At 43.9% G+C, this 19,117-nt stretch overlaps 1 protein-coding gene across 2 annotated transcripts; it reads left to right on the top strand.

The window, feature by feature from the left end:
• The first annotated feature begins 419 nt into the window (after positions 1 to 419).
• trim46b (tripartite motif containing 46b) lies at positions 420 to 13,336 on the top strand. 2 transcript variants are annotated; one of them, XR_013936138.1, is made up of 13 exons: positions 430 to 865; positions 3,603 to 3,864; positions 3,954 to 4,143; positions 4,651 to 4,849; positions 5,268 to 5,414; positions 5,857 to 5,952; positions 6,331 to 6,584; positions 6,945 to 7,066; positions 7,258 to 7,596; positions 9,329 to 9,453; positions 10,089 to 10,318; positions 11,028 to 11,095; positions 11,896 to 12,411. XR_013936138.1 is itself a non-coding variant. In XM_080484134.1 (12 exons), exons 1-12 carry the CDS (start codon positions 773 to 775, stop codon positions 12,338 to 12,340), a joined length of 2,445 nt encoding a protein of 814 aa, XP_080340260.1. In that variant the 5' UTR covers positions 420 to 772; the 3' UTR covers positions 12,341 to 13,336. The 2 variants fall into 2 exon arrangements, 1 of the variants encoding a protein (XP_080340260.1); XM_080484134.1 differs by lacking the exon at positions 9,329 to 9,453 and having other exon boundaries at positions 420 to 865; positions 11,896 to 13,336.
• Positions 13,337 to 19,117: the final 5,781 nt, after the last annotated feature.

Here is a 19,117-nt window from a genome sequence, read left to right as displayed (position 1 = left end):
AAGATTACACATAAAAAATCATGGACTCCGTGTCTTCTGATTTAGTTGTTCAAATTTTACTGCTGAATATGTGCTATATGAGCACACCTAATACAAATGGTTTTCTAATTCAATGAGTTGTTTGTTTTTTATAGAAATCCTCAAAGTAAAAAGGAAATATATTTCAGCCATTATTAAAATTACAAGTTGGGTCTTGTAAATTCACTTCTTTACTCTGCAGCAGGGTTCTTCATAGTCATTGTTTGAGAAAAATAAATAATAAGACAGTTTAAGATCTCAAAGTGAGAATGCAAAATGTCTTCTCTGGATGGATGGATGGATGGATGGATGGATACATAAATAACACAGTAGATGGAGCGTGATTCCCCCCCCCCCCCCCCCCCGCGCTGCGCCTCATCATCTGAAAGCATCCGGCGCAGGATTGGAGAGGGGGGCGGGACGTCTGCGTGAGGAATAAGCCACAGGCTCCCGTTATTCCGTGCGGATATAGTGCACATTATTATTACCATCAAGGATTAAAAAAAGAAAAAAAACAACCAATTTCTTCTTCCTTTTATTTTGGCGCGTAAAAACATACGGCGACACTTCAGCGTTGTTGTTTTGCGTGCGTAAAAATGTCCATCTCGAGCGTCTTCTGAGAAAAAAAACCAAAACACGAACGGCATCGAGCGCTAAACCTGGTAAATTTGACAATTTAGTGTTGTGAAGTTTGCACATTTTCTGATAATAACATGCACTGTACGGCTGGTGGCCTAGATACACCGACATCCAGATGATGAAGACCGGCGGTCATTATTTTCTTAAAATGGCAGAGATGGAATTGAAAACAGCCACATCAGCGATGGAAGCATTGGTCCGGATCAGCGTAAGTACAACACGTCTACTTTTGTGTCATCGTTAAAATTACGCACGGTGATGAATGAATTTTATTTCAACAACAAAAGGACGATTCATCTGGTGGATTGACACGTTTCTGCGATCCGTATACGGGTTTTGATGGATTACACGGTGTGGATTTGAGCTCAGATTAGAGATATTTTGACATATAATGAAAGTAAATGAAAATATTTACCATCTTCGAGGTTCATAGCGCGTTACTTGGTGCCGTAACCTACATAAATGGAAAATACATCAGTTTGCACGGTGACTGAATGGAGCTTATGCAACAATTATCAGAAAAAAATGAGGAAAATATGTATTTTTGGGGAGAAAACATTCTTACTAAACACCACGAGAAAGGTATAAGTTAAGCGGGTGCAAAACACGTTTCTTTTTGGGGCTCACGATGGTCGTTTCCATGGAGACGGGATATCTTAGAAAGGTGTGTGTGGATGCTGCGGGTAGCGCCGGCTGTGAAAGAGTTAAAAATAGCCTGGAAGCAGGATTCACGTCGGACAGACTGAAGGCCTGTGAGGTGCGCACTGAGCAGGCACCACGTCGATGGCACCGCTGCACATAATTCATCCTGTATGCAGGCACGGCGAGTCTCGTTAACGCCGCAAACCCCTCCCCACTCCCCCGCACCCACCCACCCACCCCTTTCCACGAGACCTCCTTTCCGTTCTCCTCGTGTGGGAAAAATACACGTAGTCCACTGTCATGGCGCCCAGGCTCCAGGTGAAGGTAAGGATGCTTCAGCCTCCACGGCCTCAGCGGCAGTGCGCACCATCCATCCAGCCACCCAGATGGATGCGGAGATTTGCAGCTTGCCATGGCGTGAACACGCCTGCAGAAATCTCAGTGGGCTACAGTGGCAGGAGGGAGATAAAGATAGGCCACAGCTGACATTGAAAAATGACAGAGAGATTGAGATGAAGTCTATTCTGAAATAATCCAATTTTGCACTTAAATGTAGGCCCAGGCTTATAGATTTGTCTTTTCAAGCCTTTTCTGTCACCTGGCAAACATCAGTTTCTTTTAATTCAAGTGGGCAAATAGAAAGGTGTCAAAGCTTTAACCTCTTAAAATCAAATATCCTCTTAGAATTGTTTGCTGAAGCAGTGTGCATGACGGCAAAGTGTGGTGTCGTGAGCTGCATCACATCATCACAAAATCCAGAAATCCCATCAGCAGCACCGTCACTTCGTCTCATCCCCGTTTTGAAGTTAACGCACGCTGTCTGATGATGACTGGCACTGGCCCCTGCAACAGTTCTACTCGTAAGCTGAGGTTGTGTGTCAAGGACATCCATGATAGCAAGAGGAAGCCGCCCCTGCTGACTGGCAGAACGCCTGATGATCTGAAATACTTTCCCTCTGTGGAGCCTCTACAAACTGAACTCAATGTCTGATGTAGGAATAGAAATCTAGGAAAGAAGAACATCAGACCTCTTTAAACATCAATATTTTATATAAAATCCTGCTTTCACAGTGAATATAGACGCCTGCAACAGCCCACGTCCTTTTCTGTCACGCCAATGCCCTTGAGCCATTCAGTCACATGATATTTGCTTTAGTGGACCAAGTTTTCAGAGTTCTCACTACTGCAGGATTTTCTATTTTTTTAGACTGAAGGTGCTGGGTCAGCACAAGATGTATAGGAAGAGACAAATCTCCTGTGTACCATATGTGTAGCCCTCTTTATCATCCACTGCATGGTATGCAGTAATTCCCACTGTAAAAGCCCGGATGGAACTAGAGCTCATTTTATTCCAGCATGAAAACCGTAAAAATCCCCAATTTAAAAAGCTCTCAATGTGACGACGAAACACCGGTAAAGCCCAAACACGCAGACCACAGAAACACAGACGAATCAATGAAAGACAGGCCAAATAAAATCACAATCAGACACGAGGAGAGGAAGTCAAGGAGCCTGGAGTTAGAATCTCAAAATAACACACTTTTAAATATGTACCATGGTAACTGAACCTGTTATCCAGGATGTTCCTTAAAGTAGAACATGGACAATTTGTCCTGTACATCTCTCAGGAGACGGAAATATTGACAGATGTAAAGCAGATTTCACAAGGAATCATTGTGTGATGGCTGAGCAACTGGGCCAGAGCGTCTCCAAAGCTGCTCTTGTGGGGTTTCCCTGGTCTCCAGTGGTTAGGATCCATCAAAACTGGTTCAAGATCATGGCTGGCCAGATCTCATGTGGTTCCTCCATGCTGCTTAACATCCTGGTTCCAAACACCACAGCACACATTTACGGGTGTCCATGTTGACAAGGGTCAAGGTATTATTATTTTTTTTTTTACAACAAACGGGGGACATATGTAATATTAAGAAGGTGGTCATGTTGTAATGGCGTAGCATTCGTGATATAATTCAAGCGATAACGTTAATACAGACGTGTCAGCAATCAAGAAAATTTTGAATGTACTCATATGAAAGAAATATTCCATAAATCAGGAGGATCATCAGTGTAAATGTTCTCTCAGTGTCCATGTTCATATACAGAGTGGTCATTTAAAGGTTGCAGACTCTAAATAATTCATGTTTGATCTTCATTCATATTTAACAACAGTAATGTCCAAAGTCATCTGTCTGCCAACAGTTTTTACTTTGAAGAGACAAAATCTGGTCCTGAGAGACATCCAGTGACGCTCGGATGATTGAAGCTCCAGTCTGTCCTAACGTCACACCTCTGCGCTTTCACAGTCCAACATGAAAAGCCTGGAGCACGAGCTGCATTGCTCTGTGTGTAAGGACATCGTGAAGCAGCCCGTGGTGCTGCCCTGCCAGCACAGCGTCTGCCTCATGTGCGCACACGAGGTCTTGGTAGCAAACGGCTACCCGCCTCCAGACCTGCCGCCAGAACCCAACTCCCCGGCGTCCACGCCCAACACCCGCTCCCCGCGCCAGGTCCGGAGGCCCACACCTAAAGCCGAGCAGCGTCCCATCGACCGCGTGCTGCGATCCGGTTTGTTCAGCGTCCATATGACCTCATCCTTATTGATCCCATTTGTATTCACTCTCTGCTCATAACTGGCTTTAATTTTGTGGCGTAAGGTCCCCACCCTCCGTCACCCTCCATGCAGCGGTCTCCTGGATACGGGACGCATCCAGGGCGGCGGCGTAAAGAGGGCCCGCCCCTGGTGATGCTGTTCCCCTGTGTCCCCTGTGGACGAGACGTGGAACTGGGAGAGAAGGGTCTCACTGACTGCCTGCGTAACCTCACCTTGGAGCGGATTGTGGAAAGGTAAACTCTACAAATACATCATGAAAACATGATAAAAGAACTGCAAAGACTTCAAACTGGGGTTTATTTGAACGGCGAGGCCACCAGTACACCATTGATTGTTCCTGAGAAATGCAAAAATCCTGGAGCATGTTCAAAGCTGACTGCAGCAGAAGAAGTGTGAACTCCTGCAGAGCATGCACCACAACGTTCTGTTGCAACAGTGACTCCTTCTTCTCAGTCAAGCAGCCTTGTCTTCCATTTATTGTCTGTTTGATACAGTTTCTCTAATTCTCACTCACTCTGCTCTCGCCTGAGTTTCATTTTTTAAATCTGTTAATTGCAGCGTGTGTGGTTTTTCTCTGGGTATTCTAGTTTCCCTCCACGGTCCAAAAACATGTCTGAGGTTGATTGGCTAAATCCTCGCCTGTTAAAACGGTCACAGTGGAACAAATCAAGGAGCTGAAGGCCATTTCTCTCTTTCCCCCTCACCCTCTGTTGGGTTTCTTTTCCTCTCATCGCCATCAGATATCGACACACAGTGAGTCTGGGCAGCGTGGCTGTGATGTGCCAGTTTTGTAAGCCTCCTCAAACTCTGGAGGCCACCAAGGGCTGCGCCGACTGCAGAGCCAATTTCTGCAACGAGTGTTTCAAGCTGTATCACCCGTGGGGAACGCCGCGGGCGCAACACGAGCATATCCAGCCGACGCTCAACTTCCGACCAAAGGTACCGTCACACACTCGGGTGTTAAAAACTCAGAGACGTACATTTGCGTGCGCGTACGTAATAGAAAGACCGACTGGAGTTCCACCTGTACTTCCATAAGCTCCCTTCACAACTGCAGAACCAGAGTGAATTTTTTCAGATTTCTTATAAATGAGGTGTGTTCATCGTCATCTGTGGCAGCGTTTATTGTAAAGCGAACAATCAGAGAGTTTGCCATTCTGATCTCTGCCTTTCCTTGTCATTTTCCACAAGCCTCAACTTCATTGTAACATCAATTTAAATAATGTAAATGATATATATTCATTGGATCTAGAAGTGTTTCCTGTTTTTTTTTTCCATAATAATTGTCTATAATTGTGTTCTACCATGATACTTTTCAAATGGCTGATTAAAATTTGCCTCTGATTGTGTTGCTCAGGTCTTGACGTGTCCGGATCACGAACAGGAAAAGCTGCAGTTCTACTGTCGGTCCTGCCAGCGGCTGCTCTGCCCTCTCTGCAAACTGCGCCGCATCCACACGGGCCACAAAATCCTCCCGGTGACGCAGGCGTACCAAGCGCTGAAGGTGTGACACGGTCCAGGTTTTCAACCCACGAGCAAAATACAAGTCTTTCAAACCAAGAACGTTCACATGCATTCAGCTTTATTTTATTTAGCCGCTCAGTTTTCTGTATGTTTGTGTTTTGCGCTTTTTGTTTTTAATTTTGAAAATATGCACTAATATTGGGTTGAAACTTGTGTGTATGTGTGACATATGAAATAATGTTTAAACTATTTACCTTCACTTCAATTGTACATACATTTTGAATGGAAGGGTATAACGTTAACACAGTTAATGCAACTAAACACTAGTAAGGAATGGGTTTGTTTAAAAGCTGTCATAATCTATTAGAGGTAGAGTGAGAGAATGAACTTTTTTACGCTGAGGTCGATTTGATTTAAACTGTGTGTTTTAATTGTTCTCATGCTGTGTTTTTTTTTTTTTTTTTTTAACTATTTCTTTACAGGAGAAGATTACAAAGGAGATGAACTACATTCTGTCCAACCAGGACACAGTCTTGGCTCAGATCACACAGCTGGAGAGCGCCATCACTCAGACTGAGGTGATTAATGTCTGTCCCACTAAATATTCCTGGAGGTGGAATTAACTGCCACTGAGCATCATCAGTTGCATATAAACACTAATGCAGTGTTTGTTTGTTCCATTGAAGTTCGTTTGGTTGTCATGTAGCTTAATCTGTTCCCCATTTAACTTTAGTCATAGTTTTACCTTTGCGCTCCTAATACTTGAGGTCTAAGATTGCATGGAATTGTTTTCGTCTAAAGAAGTACTGATGTATATAATGTTCATAAAAGATTTATCAATACATTTTTAAAGGCACAGTCACAAAGAGCTTTAAAACGTTGATCCTGATTATTCTGCCAGCCGTCACGAGCCGGGTGTGAGTTCTCGTGCGTTTGCTTGTGCTGCTCGCCACCAGGTTAACAGCGTCTCGGCCAGAGAGCAGCTGGCCCAGAGCATCAGGGATCTGACGGCGGCGCTGGCCGAGCGTCACTCCTCGCTCACCCAGGCTCTGGAGACGGCCCGGCAGAAGCGGGGCGAGGCGCTGTCCGCTCAGGTGTCGGAGAGGCGGAACCTGATGGAGCACGCGGGACTGCTGGCGTTCACTCAGGAGCTGCTGAAAGAGACGGACCAGCCCTGCTTTGTGCAGGCTGCCCGGCAGACTCATAACAGGTCGTCTGCGTTTTTCTCAGTGACACGACAAACACGTCCTTCACTTGTGGTCCTGCCTTAGTCTTGTCACAGACTAAACCGGTTTCACAGCCTGACATGATCCGTTACCTTTTCAAAGTTCATCGTCTCGCCGTCAAAATATCGTTTTCTCCCTCAGGGGAGGAAACAGAAACTTCATGACATAAATGTTTTGGCTTTTAACCAACCATGAATTGGTCCAACTTACAAATGTAATCTGGATACTACTATACTACTGGTATTATGATTGTAGTTTGGTTTTTCAGTTTATGTTGATGTGAGTACCGTTCCTCTTTTAATCCACTAACGTTGTCCTCCCCATGTTTGTTTTCACTGCACCAGGTTGAGTAAAGCGATCGAGAACCTCCAGCACTTCACCCTAGCGGCTGATCCATCATTCAGACATTTCCAACTGGACGTCTCGAAAGAGCTGAAGCTGCTGACAGAGCTGAACTTCATCCAGGGTGAGAAGGGGACGCAGGACGGGGGAGTATTTACATTTCACTCAAGTAAAAGTAGCGTTACTTTCAGGATAGAAATATTCAAATACAAGTAGAGTCAGTATCCAGTATTCAGGTCTGATTGTAACTTCTTGCTTGTTAAAGATTATTGCTGCAGTACGTTACGACACATTAACCATGTTGTTGTCATAAAGCTCCTCTGGCTCCGGTGATCGACACCCAGCGGACTCTGGCCTACGACCAGCTCTTCCTGTGCTGGCGACTGCCTCCAGAATCTGCGCCCGCCTGGCACTTCTCTGTGGAGTACCGCCGCCGGGGCGTGGTGCCGGGAGGGGCCTCCCGGGGCGGGATCAGGGGGGGGCTGGCGGCCGCCCGCTGGGGCTGGCAGCGATTGGATGAAGTGAGTGGAAGCAGTGCTGTGATTGACAGGTTGGAGATGGACAGCGTGTACGTGCTGCGGGTGAGAGGCTGCAACAAGGCGGGCTACGGCGAGTACAGCGAGGAGGTCTACCTGCACACCCCGCCTGCGCCAGGTGAGCTTGCACTCTGAACGGCGTTGTGCAACAGCTTCAGGCAGGCGTGAAAAGCGGTTTCGAAATCACTGCAAATGTTGATTTGGTGTCTGTTTTGTCCTGAGGGAAACAACATTGAATGAAAGTGAGTGATAAAAGAAGAGGATTTGTGTTTCTGGTTAGAAGTATGGTTAATTGTTGATCTTTAATGAGGTTTAACCAAAAAAAAAGTTCACATTAAAGCAAGAATCAGAGTGTTTTTGCTCACTTATTAATGATTAAATGGCATTGAGCCCTTATATATATATATATATATATATATATTAACATACTGGTGCTTTGTGCTCTCTGGGCCTTTTAAATGTCCTAAAGATCAGAAGGAAACAGGAGGACAGTGGACAATTCAATGATTGTTCAAACCAAGCTGAAGAGAACATGTTTACCGTTTCAGTTCATTCTTGATCTGTGTTTGAATACATGTTAAAGATTGGATTCCCCCCCCCCACCACTATACATGTACAGGATTTTTGAAAGTGTTTTATAATCAAAATAATCATTATCAGATAAAGGCAGAGGCACAGCTGGTGAAAGTAGGTCAAGACGTGTTTGTCAAATGTGATGAGACGACTGACTAGTTTGGAGGCACTTTTTACGGATTTCACTTTTTCTCCTTCATGTGAGAACATTGGTCCTTAACTTTCCAGACCGTGGCTGTGTTATCGTGTCTGTCTGAGCTTTACTTGGCTCAAGCAGGACAGCCTCACTTACCGCGGCCTTGGGTTGCCAGTGTAAAACTTGTGCGGTCGTGTCTTTTATTGCAGCACCTGTTTTCCTCCAGACGTTTCTGTTCAGGGATGTCAATGAGCTTAAAGATCTCTCAGCTCACTTTTTTATTTCTATTCTGATATTAACAACTAGAAAAGTTTTGGAAACTGTAAAAGTAGGCTTGAATACCAGGCTACTTTTACCGCTTACTTACAATACAGAAATCTCACATAGGTCTCTGTCACTGGTAATACTGGTAAATTTCTCATTTTACATCTACAATTCAACAGATATTCATTGAATATTCATTTAATACTGATTAGCTGTTTATTGGGCAAAAGAAAATGTTTTGTAATTCTTCTACAATCCTCTCTGTCTGGTGCGAATGACTGTTTGTTTTCCAGAATATCCCCAGAGCAGCTCTTCAGTCCAATTCAGCCTCCTTTGTTTGCAAATAACATCTGATTTTGTGAGGACATTCACACTCAATAGTGTGTCGATAATCTTTTTTACAGAAATCCACCGACACGTTCATCCCATTCAGAGAATTCTTTTCTGAGCCTGTAAAGTGAAGTGTCTGTGATTCTGGTCAGTTTGACTCTTTTCAACAGCGGTCTGTAGATTATTTTGTTTAGGATCCCCTGACGATAGCAATCCATTTTTTTTAAAGGAGGTATTTCATTTGGACACCCCCCCTTTAACCTTCAATACACAATCAGGAATCACTTCAGTTATTTTTGACTCACGGCTACTTCAGTCGGTGAAAAAAACTAAATCTCATTGCCGTCACCCTGCGAGGTATTTCTGCTGCCATCCAGTAGCCTTTCACTTTGTCACACCTGTTTTTTTTTATTATCATTCACTATTAAAGCATTGGAATGGTTGCCATGGTGAAATGCTTAAAGATTCATTGTCTTTCTTCTTTTCTGCCCATTCTCCACCTTCCTTTTTCCAATTATATCCACCTCTCCATCCACTTTCAACACAGCCCACTTTCTTTACTCTTTATTTCTTCATCTTTCTCTCATCCATTATTTCCATTTCACAGCTGTGTACTTGTCATCCTCTACTCTGCTACTTCCACGCTGCCAACCTACATGCCTCCTACAGAACGTAAGAAGTGCATTCATATCTGTCAGTGACCCACGCCACCCCTCTTTTCTTTTTGTGGTCATCCTCTGCTTTTCCACCCCTTGTTTAAATGCCCACTCATCCCTCGGCTCCCCACTTTACCTCCTCTAATGAGATCTGTCCGAGCTCTGATGAGGTTTGCAGTTTGTTAAGTCGTGAGGCTTAACAACATCGATCGGATTCAGATCGAGGGCTTTTTCGATGGTCGATTTCAGTGATTGTTCAATTCCTTGTGTCCCTCTTGGCTGTTTTTCCTAATATATTGCATACCCTCCCTCTGTACTTTGGAAAAGAAATTGCACCTCCCACTGCCGGAGCTTTGTTGTGAAACCTTTTAGACTTTACACCTCGAGTCATCAATGTTTTAGTGTTACCTTTTCTATTCCAGTGCATTATGGGAGGAGGTGCATGTCTTCTCTCGGTTCCGTTTTCCTCCTTCTTCTCTTCACTTTCTTTTCTCTTTGCTGCTTTCTGACTGTAGATATGTAAGAGTTTACCACCCTTCCGTTACTTCTTAAACTCCCTGTATGTTCCTCCTGGACTCTCCGTCTCCTCCTTTCTTCTTCTCTCTCTCTGTTTTCACTCCCTCTCCGTCGTTTCCCACCCTCTCTCTGCAGTGCTCAACTTCTACCTGGACTCGCGCTGGGGGCTTCACGCCGACCGGCTGGTGGTCAGCAAAGAGCAGCGCTGTGCCCGCAGCGTCCCCGGGCTCTCCCTGCTGCAGGCCGCAGACCATGCCCTCACTTCCTGTCACCTGACCTCTGACCTCCTGGTGGGGGACGTAGCCATCACTCAGGGACGGCATTACTGGGCATGCTCAGTCGAGCCTGGGTCCTACCTGGTGAAGGTAAATCAGTTGTGCTATGCTGTTTATGGAGACAGTGGAAGTCTATGACATTATTCATAGAAAGAAATAATAGAGCTTCAACTTGACTGAAATCAAGGTAATTCTCTACCAACACACATGTTTATACTCATGAGTAACATAGAGACACTATTCTTAAACACATGTATTTGGACTGGTTGAAGTTCACCTGGTTAAATAAAGGCTTGAATTAAAAAAAAAAGAAAAAAAAAGCCATAATAAATCCACTCTGACACTCTGGCGGGGGAAAGCCCCCCCCCCCCCCCCCCAGGCCTTCATTTTCTGGAGCCTTCCTGTGTGGCCGGGCTGCTCCAGCTTTAGTGGGCTGATCCACTGAGACTTTTTTAACCACAGTCTTATGCAAGTCTTGATTTTAAGACTGCACCTGCTTCTCACTAACCTCTCTTTAAGGATGTTGGTGCGCTTCCAGATCTCGGCCTTCAACTTTGCAGCAGTACCCAAACCTGTTAGAAATAAAACTGAAATACAACGGGTTCCTTTGTAAAGTCTTTGATTTGCTTACATGTATGTGACTCTTTTTCTGGCATAAGAGGTGGAACATATGGAAGATTTGAAGGAGGTTCAGTTGCTTTAGTGACACATTGACTTTTTAATCCTGTATAGAACCATAAAATAAGTAAAGGAACTTTAATTATCAATTGAAAGTTTGATTTAGTTTGTGTTAAAACAGGTAGGAGTGGGTCTGGAGTCCAAACTGCAGGAGTGGTTTCACCTTCCACAAGACATGGCCAGTCCACGGTGAGTCGGATGAATAATAAACAACCTCACCAAATGGGGAAAAAGACATAAAAAAAGACATTAGCTGCAATTTACAAACAAATAGAATTGATGTTTCCTATGTGTATATAACACTGAGAATCAACAGCAGATGGCAGAAATGTTCTCAAGTCCGAGATCAACAATGCTGCACTGAAAACTACCTGAGTGCCAGACTTTTTCAATTGTTTTTACGTATTGTATGTACAAATGTACATACAATACAAAATCACATACAGAGTTCATGTATACCTGTACCTATAGCCCTACTGCTATATATACTATATATAAAGTCACCCATACCACAAACAGTAATTATCCTCCAAAACTGAACTGAATTTCTTATCATTTTTTCTGGTTGTAGAATTGTCCCAAAATGTCTCATGAGTAGGTGCTTCTGCAGTTTTGTCCACGATAACGTCAACTTCCAATATGTGGCAGCTCTTATAACATAACTGTGTGTAAGAAGTGTCGGACATACCGGTGAAGCTCGTCTGTGATTAGACAGTTGTACTGAGTAGCTCCACAAGACTAGTTCATGGACACAAAGCTCAATTTCTCTGCTTTCTGGCAGTTGAATTTTCTCTATATTGTTAAAGGTCTTTGAGTTTTGGTGTTAGGAATTGTGCACTGACAGGACGGGAGAAAAAAGGTAGAGTGAAGGAGAAATCTTCAATGTCTAATACATTAAATGAGAGACCTTTAAAGGAGTAGACCAACTTTAGTGCAGTGGTAGTATATTAGCTGTAAATGACACTCTGACTTTTGCCCTCTCTCTCTAGTTATGACCCGGACAGCGGCCATGACAGCGGGGCTGAGGACGCCCTGGACTCCGCTCCGCCCTTCTGCTTTCTCACTATGGGGATGGGTAAAATCTACCTTCCCCAGCACAACTACCACCACCACAGTAGCCATGGCAACAGCGTGAGAGACCCTATCAGCAACGGGAACGGACCCTCGTCGCCCGCAGGCCTCACCTACCCTCTGCCGCCCCGGCTGGGCGTGTGCCTGGATTTCGAGAAGGGACGCGTCACCTTCTACGACGCCCACTCCCTGCGACCTCTGTGGGAAGGTCATGTGGATTGCTCCGGCCCGGTGTGCCCGGCCTTCTGCTTCATCGGCGGAGGGGCTCTGCAGCTGCAGGAGCTGGTAGCCAATCGCAACGCGGATCAGACGCCGGTCAGACGGGTCACCATCCAGCCCCGGGTGTCCAGTTTAAACAACTGAGATCTAACGTGAGCTTTTAAGGTCATTTGGAATGTATTTGGTAATTGTGAAGTATTTACTCAGCTAGAGCGAAAAAAAAAAGAAGAAAAAGTGAGACATCTCAGCGATTTTTTTTTTTTGTATTTAATTTTCTTGTATAGGAAAACATTTCTATAGAAACAAATATGCAATGTAATTATGTTTCTTACATTTTTGTTACATGCAGTTTTGCAAGATTATTGCTTAAGTAGTGTTTGGTCTTTCCAACACTGAATATGTACTTTTATCTTTATCGCTTGCACTTGTAGCCAGGCTATATTGCGTTCATTTAAAAAAGCTAATGTAGATAATGCACCGCACATTTTTGTCTTTCTTGTCACTCATTAATGTTTCTCTATTGTTTCAAAGACATGAAAATTATACAAAAAAACCAACAAAAAACAGCTTAGACTATTTTATTGCATCTATAACTAGAACTGTGTTCACAGTTAATGCTAGTCATTCACCCACTTTGATCCCAACCAAAGTGATTGTTTTTCTGGGATGCAAATGTGGTAAATTAGAAGTAGAGCAGAACAATGTGGCAATACTGTAATTAGATGCTCCAATTATAAGTCTGCTGCAAAGCTAATCACTAGTTTCCACCGTTCTGTTTGTGCATTGTTTTGTATTTCAAATACGGTGTGTGTGTGTGTGTGTGTGTGTGTGTGTGTGTGTGTGTGTGTGTGTGTGTGTGTGTGTTTAATTCCCCCGGTGCATGGGAGCGTGTGGTTTGACTGATAACAGCACCGACTGGCTGACAGCAAAAAGTTGTTTTTTCTCACTAAACAATACTTTTTGATTTTATTTTATTTTTTTAACCCTGCTTGATTGTAAGTTAATGAGCAGCGCTTCTTATGAAAAGAATAGCAGATTAACTCCATGTAAACTTCACCTGCTGGCAGAATGTTTGCAAAAGAAAACCGAATTAAAGAAAATAAGCACCAAATAAATGCAAATTGTTTGAATTACAACACCGCCCTCTGTTTTCTCTTGTTGTTTATGTTGCTGCTGGAATTCAATCAGTTCTTCACCTGTTCTCAATCAGCCTCTTTACCCCGGGGATGGATCAGTAGCGGAATCAAACCACTAGGGGGCAGTAAGACACAGCAGAGCACAGCAACCTCAGCTTGCAGCCTCAATAATGGCCAGAAGACGAATAGGTGGACTTCTCCATCTTTCAGTTTCAGGAGATGCAACGCCATCTCCAGCTTTCATATCTCAGCTATTTGACCTAATCAAACCCTCTGGGGGGGGGGGGGGGGGGGGGTACTCTTGTCATTGTTTCTTCAATTAAAAATTTTAGATTTGACACAAGTTTCATGCCGGTCGTCTTTCCTGTTGCAACTTAAGGGCCTCGCTCAGGGATTTTGAACCAGCAAACCTCCGGTAACTAACATGAGGCCCTCTTTGCCCCTGAACACAATAAACATTTACAATATGAAATCATGCTTAAAGTTAATTCAATTTGGTGGATTTTTATATAAACTCCTGTGAATTTGAATCCAAGTGTGTTTTCATTCAGCGAAGGAGACTTGGGATGTCAAGTTTGCAGGTTCGAATCCCATTGCTGACAGGACATAAATACAGGTTTCTGAAGTGCAAATGACGCCCCCTTCTGGCTAATCTAAACTTATACCAGAATGAAGACATGTCTCAAATACCTATAATGGTTGTAATCTTTGGCAGATCCTGATATAAGATAACGAATCAGATGATTTCTTTAACATTGAACAATAAAACCTCTCTGGAGATTCCTGCTCAATGAGACACCCTGAGCAGGAATAATGAGACGTGATGGCCATCTGCTTTTGATAACGATATTAACACCTCACATGTGCAGGCACTTAGCATTCCTTATGTAAATGTAATGTAAATCGCTGGAGTTTACCTTTTATGAGCTTCAATATGAAAATCCACATATGTGTTTAATTGGATCCACATTCAAAGGGAAGCTGTATGGGTCCGGGTCTGCCTCGACCACAAAGAGAAAATAATAAAAAAATAAAAAAAGAATCTAAGGAAAAAGGAGAGATGTAGAAGAAAAAAAAAAAGAAATAATAAAGCGCACCGCCTTGACACGGGCCAAGGTTCTTTTTCAACATCCTAATACACACAGATAAAAAAACTGCCTCCAAAGGGAGGTTTAGTTCTGATCCCTTATGATATAGAAGAAGTGGAATGTACTGTAAAGCATACAGTACAGCGTGGCGCTCCACCCACCCCCTTGTGCTTACTGCACCTCTCTTCTTTAGTCCAAATCTGTAACAGATTGGGTTTAGTCTGACTGGAGGTATGCAGCCACAACACCACATGTAGGGGTCTGCATAATCCCTCCACCGAGTATTAAGCACACAGCATGGGCATTCTTTTAAAGACCTGGTAGGAATTACCAATAACATAATCTCCGTGATCATCATTTAGTATAGTTCATGGGAGAGAAAGGGTGGCGGGAGGGTGAGGGAAGCCGTTTGAACCTATGAAGGATTCTTGGAGCTGCAGACAATCTGCGAGCGACAAGAGTGCAGTGCCATCTGGAGAACGCACAGGACCGAGTCTTCTGAAATCCGCTAACCCAACTGTCTTAAACAGCATGGCGCTAAACCGCATGTTCAAAAGACCTGATCTGTTTGTTGAATGCACAGAGTGGTTTCTCTACCCCGAAGCCAAATACATTGTTTATGGGGCAGCAGCTTCACTCCGTTTTGCTGAGTCGAAAAACTATTACCTGGGTGTGTGCGATGAAGGCCCGCGGCACAAATTAGGTAAGCAGCGGGGGAAACTTCTTAAAGCGGTGAGTATGATATTTTGTTGGATGAGTCAGTGATTCAGCTTCATATGGACAAAGGTCTATTTAAAAAAACACAAAAGGTGAACTTCCATAACAATCTATGCAGTTTACATAATGAAAGGACTGAATCACACTCAAATCCTTCATTTGCCTGCCTTCAAACTCAATAACATCACTTTGATATTATTCTTCCATGCGTGGCCACTGCTTAAACATTTATGTTTTGACTTTCTCCTCCATCCATCCACCCGCGAGACTGCAGGGCATGAATAATATACAACTTCCTGCTTTTATCGCATTGATAATCTAAATCGAGGTTGAGGGGGAGAAAAATCAATCAGCTAAATGTTTGGCTAAGAGGATTTGAGGGGCAGAGCGGGGCCATCTTCTCTGGGTATAATAAATGAGGGGTGACAGTAATGCGAGACAGGGCCCATATGGCCACATACTGTAACCCAGTGTACTGCAATACTGAGACAAGACCCAGGGCTAATTGAGTGTAACATGTGCACTACAATCACATATCCAACTCTATTGGATTTGTGTGCCGTCCTTTGTTTTTCTCCGCTCAATGATGCAACGCTGGAGCTGTGAGCTTCGTGAAGCGTTCTGCACACTGTGCACAATCGTGTAGGTAACGGAGGAGCCATGGTGCCAACCACCGCTCCACTGTGCAGCCTGTTCTATAGTGTCGATACAAGGCTCCAGTGGTTCAGCCAGGTATCTCAGCACAGCGTAAAGCCGAGGTTATCTGCTGGACGTTTTCTTGGCCGAGAGCAGTGACTTCCTTGAATCCCACCGACACAATGAGCGGAGACGTCAGGTAATCACCCTGGACACTGGGCTGTTTCCTCCCATTTCCTCTCTGCCAAGATGGTGGCGTTCGTCACTGAATCTCACTTTTTGGCAAGTGGGGTACATCAGCAGAGGTCCACTCAAGGCTCTCCTGGGAAAGAAGAAAGTAAGGACGGATTCTTGTGTGAAAGAAGATTGATTCTGCTTCTATGCAGAAGTAAGAGAGAAAAAGCACTTAAAAAGAGGTAATAGCAAAAATTTGAAGGACGTTTCGAGCAGCTGTTTCTATTCAAGCTGATAACTTCACATTTTTCCTCTCGACCGAGGCCATGAATGAGTAATCTGTTGCTGCTATGAGTTTGGTTCACTATCTGGTTATCTAGATTACATTCAGCTATGTGATCACTACTTCCCCTCTGTCAGAGCCATCCCATATATCAGGATCTGGGGCCTTTTTCTGGGGAGTTTGCATGTTCTCATTGTGTGTTTCTCTGGATATCCTGAGTAATTGGTGTAGATTCTGCCTCTGATGGACTAGTGACTAGTGTCAACTGGAAACAACCTCAGCGTTTCTGAATTGAATAAAGCGATTTTGAAGATAGATGTATGAATAGCTGAATTAAAATGCATTGAGGAGAATAAATAAATAAATAAAAAAAACATGCAAGTTACCATTAATGCAATTAGAAAGACATGCAGTGGTGCAAAACAGTTACTGAAAGTGTATTTAAACTATATTAATGCTCAATAGTTTCAAACATCATGATAAGTGCAAAAGGGAGCCTGTGAGTCTTGACTGAGGAAAACAAAGCCCACATGTATAAAGCGCTTTCTGTTAGAAGCAGCAGCAGAAGCAAACTCCACTTAGGATGGTGGTTAAGACAAAGACATTAAAGCACACACACATTTCAATGTGCACATACAAAACATATTAAACACGCAAAGAATGTGTTCTCTTACCAACAAAATTTTGATATACACAGACTAAACTCATTAAAGATACCAAAACTTTCATCAAGATACACGCAACTCTCCATGTGCGTGTACATGTCTTTAAAAAAAAAGAAAGAAAGAAAACTTTAATAGCCCAATAGATTTCATTGTGACCCAGAAATGGTTCAGCGCGCTGAACTATTACAATCCTGTCTTTTAAATCTAACGTGTGAAGTCGACCAAACTCTATTACATAGCTTTTGGCCCTGAAGTGTAACTTTAAAATGGCGTAACCTCAGTATATATGTCTGAACGCTCTGCCTGTAAGTTAACAACTTGAATATTATTGTTTCCATAAAACCAAGGTGTGGGATAGCATTTTAGCAGGACTAATGGCACCGAATTCTTTGTTGGAAATGGTGTGAGCAGGTGTGGGGCCATTACATGCGCGGTTAGAAAGCAGGATTTTAAGATTGAGCTTTATGTAGTATGTGACATACCAATTCAGTAAGTCAGTCACTCACAGTCGCGATGCAGCACTTTTTGAGTGGTTTTCCACTGTGGTCAGACATGCTGAGTCGGACCTCATATCCCCAGCAGAGTTTCGCCGAGCAGTTAAAGTTTCAGCTCCGTGAAAAGTAAAAGGCAAGTCAAATCAGTACGTCAACAGGGGATCTGTAAACCACACGTTTCCTGCGCGGCTCTGTCAAAACCAGCTGTGCATACATCACAGCCTGCGTGATCTGCGCAGTCTTAAGGAAAGGAGGATAAAAAAAAAGAAGGTGAGGCTGACATAGAAAATGAAACGGACGGACACCAAAAGACATACATGAAACATTAAATGTTGGAGGGCCAGTCAGTGTTTGAGCTTTGAGGGGAAAAGAAGAAAAAAAAAAGAACAGTCTGGTATTGAAGTCTGATGTGGTCATATCTGTTACCGTGTCAATATATCACAACAGCCCACCCTGGGCTGCTCGTCTGTCCCTCCTCACCTCCCCAGATGCTCACCCAGCGATGGGGTGAAAGGTTGGCAGGTGCCTGGAGGAGCGGCGAGGAGCGGCAGCGAGGAGCCTTGGGGTCAGATTTCTGAGAGGTCAAGCAGTCGCGGTCTTTGAGCGGAACAAGTGTGGCGGGGGGGGATATGACGAGCGTCCCGACAGGCAGGACCACAGAGCAGCCGTCTGACCTAATCAACTGCATTTATGGGTAATGGCAGACAGCGTTGCCTGCCTGAGGTGGCCACAATCAGCTTTCATGGCATTACCCAGTGCTCGCCACAAATCCATAATCCTTGAATCTTTGACCTTTGGCATTTCAGCATTCGGTCCATAGCAGTCAGAATCGCACGGACAAATGTCGGCTGCAGTTGTGAAATTTCTTTAGCGACTCTGCCTTTCGAGTGAGGGCCGTGCCGCACTACAGTTAAACTCTGAAGCCGAATTAAATGTGTAATTAGTTTGTGGTGTAAATCGATAATGTATGGATCCATGCACAAATGACGAGATCCGTGTGATTTGTCTCTGGTCATGCAAGGCAAGAGGACTTCGACCGGGCACGCCTGACCTGATCTGGTCAAACATGAAACGACATCATCCGCATAATGAGACACCGAAGGCGATATCTTGTACGCAGTCAGTAATGCTCACATCCATCGACTGGACATAATTAGTTTCTGTATGTAGCTTCTTTTGCAGTTTGGCTGGTGATGTTTGTCTGTCTGTTGTGTGCTCCGGCTTATCCAGAGACCCCGCATCACATCAATGAAGACAGTCAATGAAGTTGGTAATGTAAACACTGAAATCGCCGACCTCTGCTCTGAACATACGTTATCTCCTCGGTGGTTTACAGCCACGTACGACTGGCAGTCAGATTTAATTTACCTCTACAGTAGCATTTCCCTGCGTTTTTTTTTTTTTTTTTTAGCACAATCAATAAAAACAATGCAGTGAGCAGATAGCAGGCAGGATTCCTCCCTTCATGCTATTACGATCCATCTCGTAAATGTAAAACAGAATCGGTTTATTCCGGTCCGGACGTGTTGCCGTCCGTCATCCGCTGCTTTCTGTGTACGCAGCACTGACCCACATTAATACACTTATAATCAATACCTCCGAAGGTCTCGTGTTCAGACTCCCCAATCAGATGTTGAAGGAAACGGCGCAGCCCAATTTAAAATGGCCGAGGGGGAACTTTCATAACCATGTGACAATTAGTTCCACTGTCAATAATGGTGATGCTAA

This window comes from Lipophrys pholis, assembly GCF_963383615.2.
Source record: "Lipophrys pholis genome assembly, chromosome: 17".
NCBI classification, from domain to species: Eukaryota; Metazoa; Chordata; class Actinopteri; order Blenniiformes; family Blenniidae; genus Lipophrys; species Lipophrys pholis.
This window is presented reverse-complemented; position numbering and strand designations above follow the sequence as displayed.

Coding starts and splice junctions, on each gene's coding strand:
- trim46b (XM_080484134.1), top strand. CDS start 773: ATGATGAAGACCGGCGGTCATTATTTTCTTAAAATGGCAGAGATGGAA. Junction 3,865..3,953: donor CGACCGCGTGCTGCGATCCG/GTTTGTTCAGCG, acceptor TTGTGGCGTAAG/GTCCCCACCCTCCGTCACCC. Junction 6,585..6,944: donor GCCCGGCAGACTCATAACAG/GTCGTCTGCGTT, acceptor TCACTGCACCAG/GTTGAGTAAAGCGATCGAGA.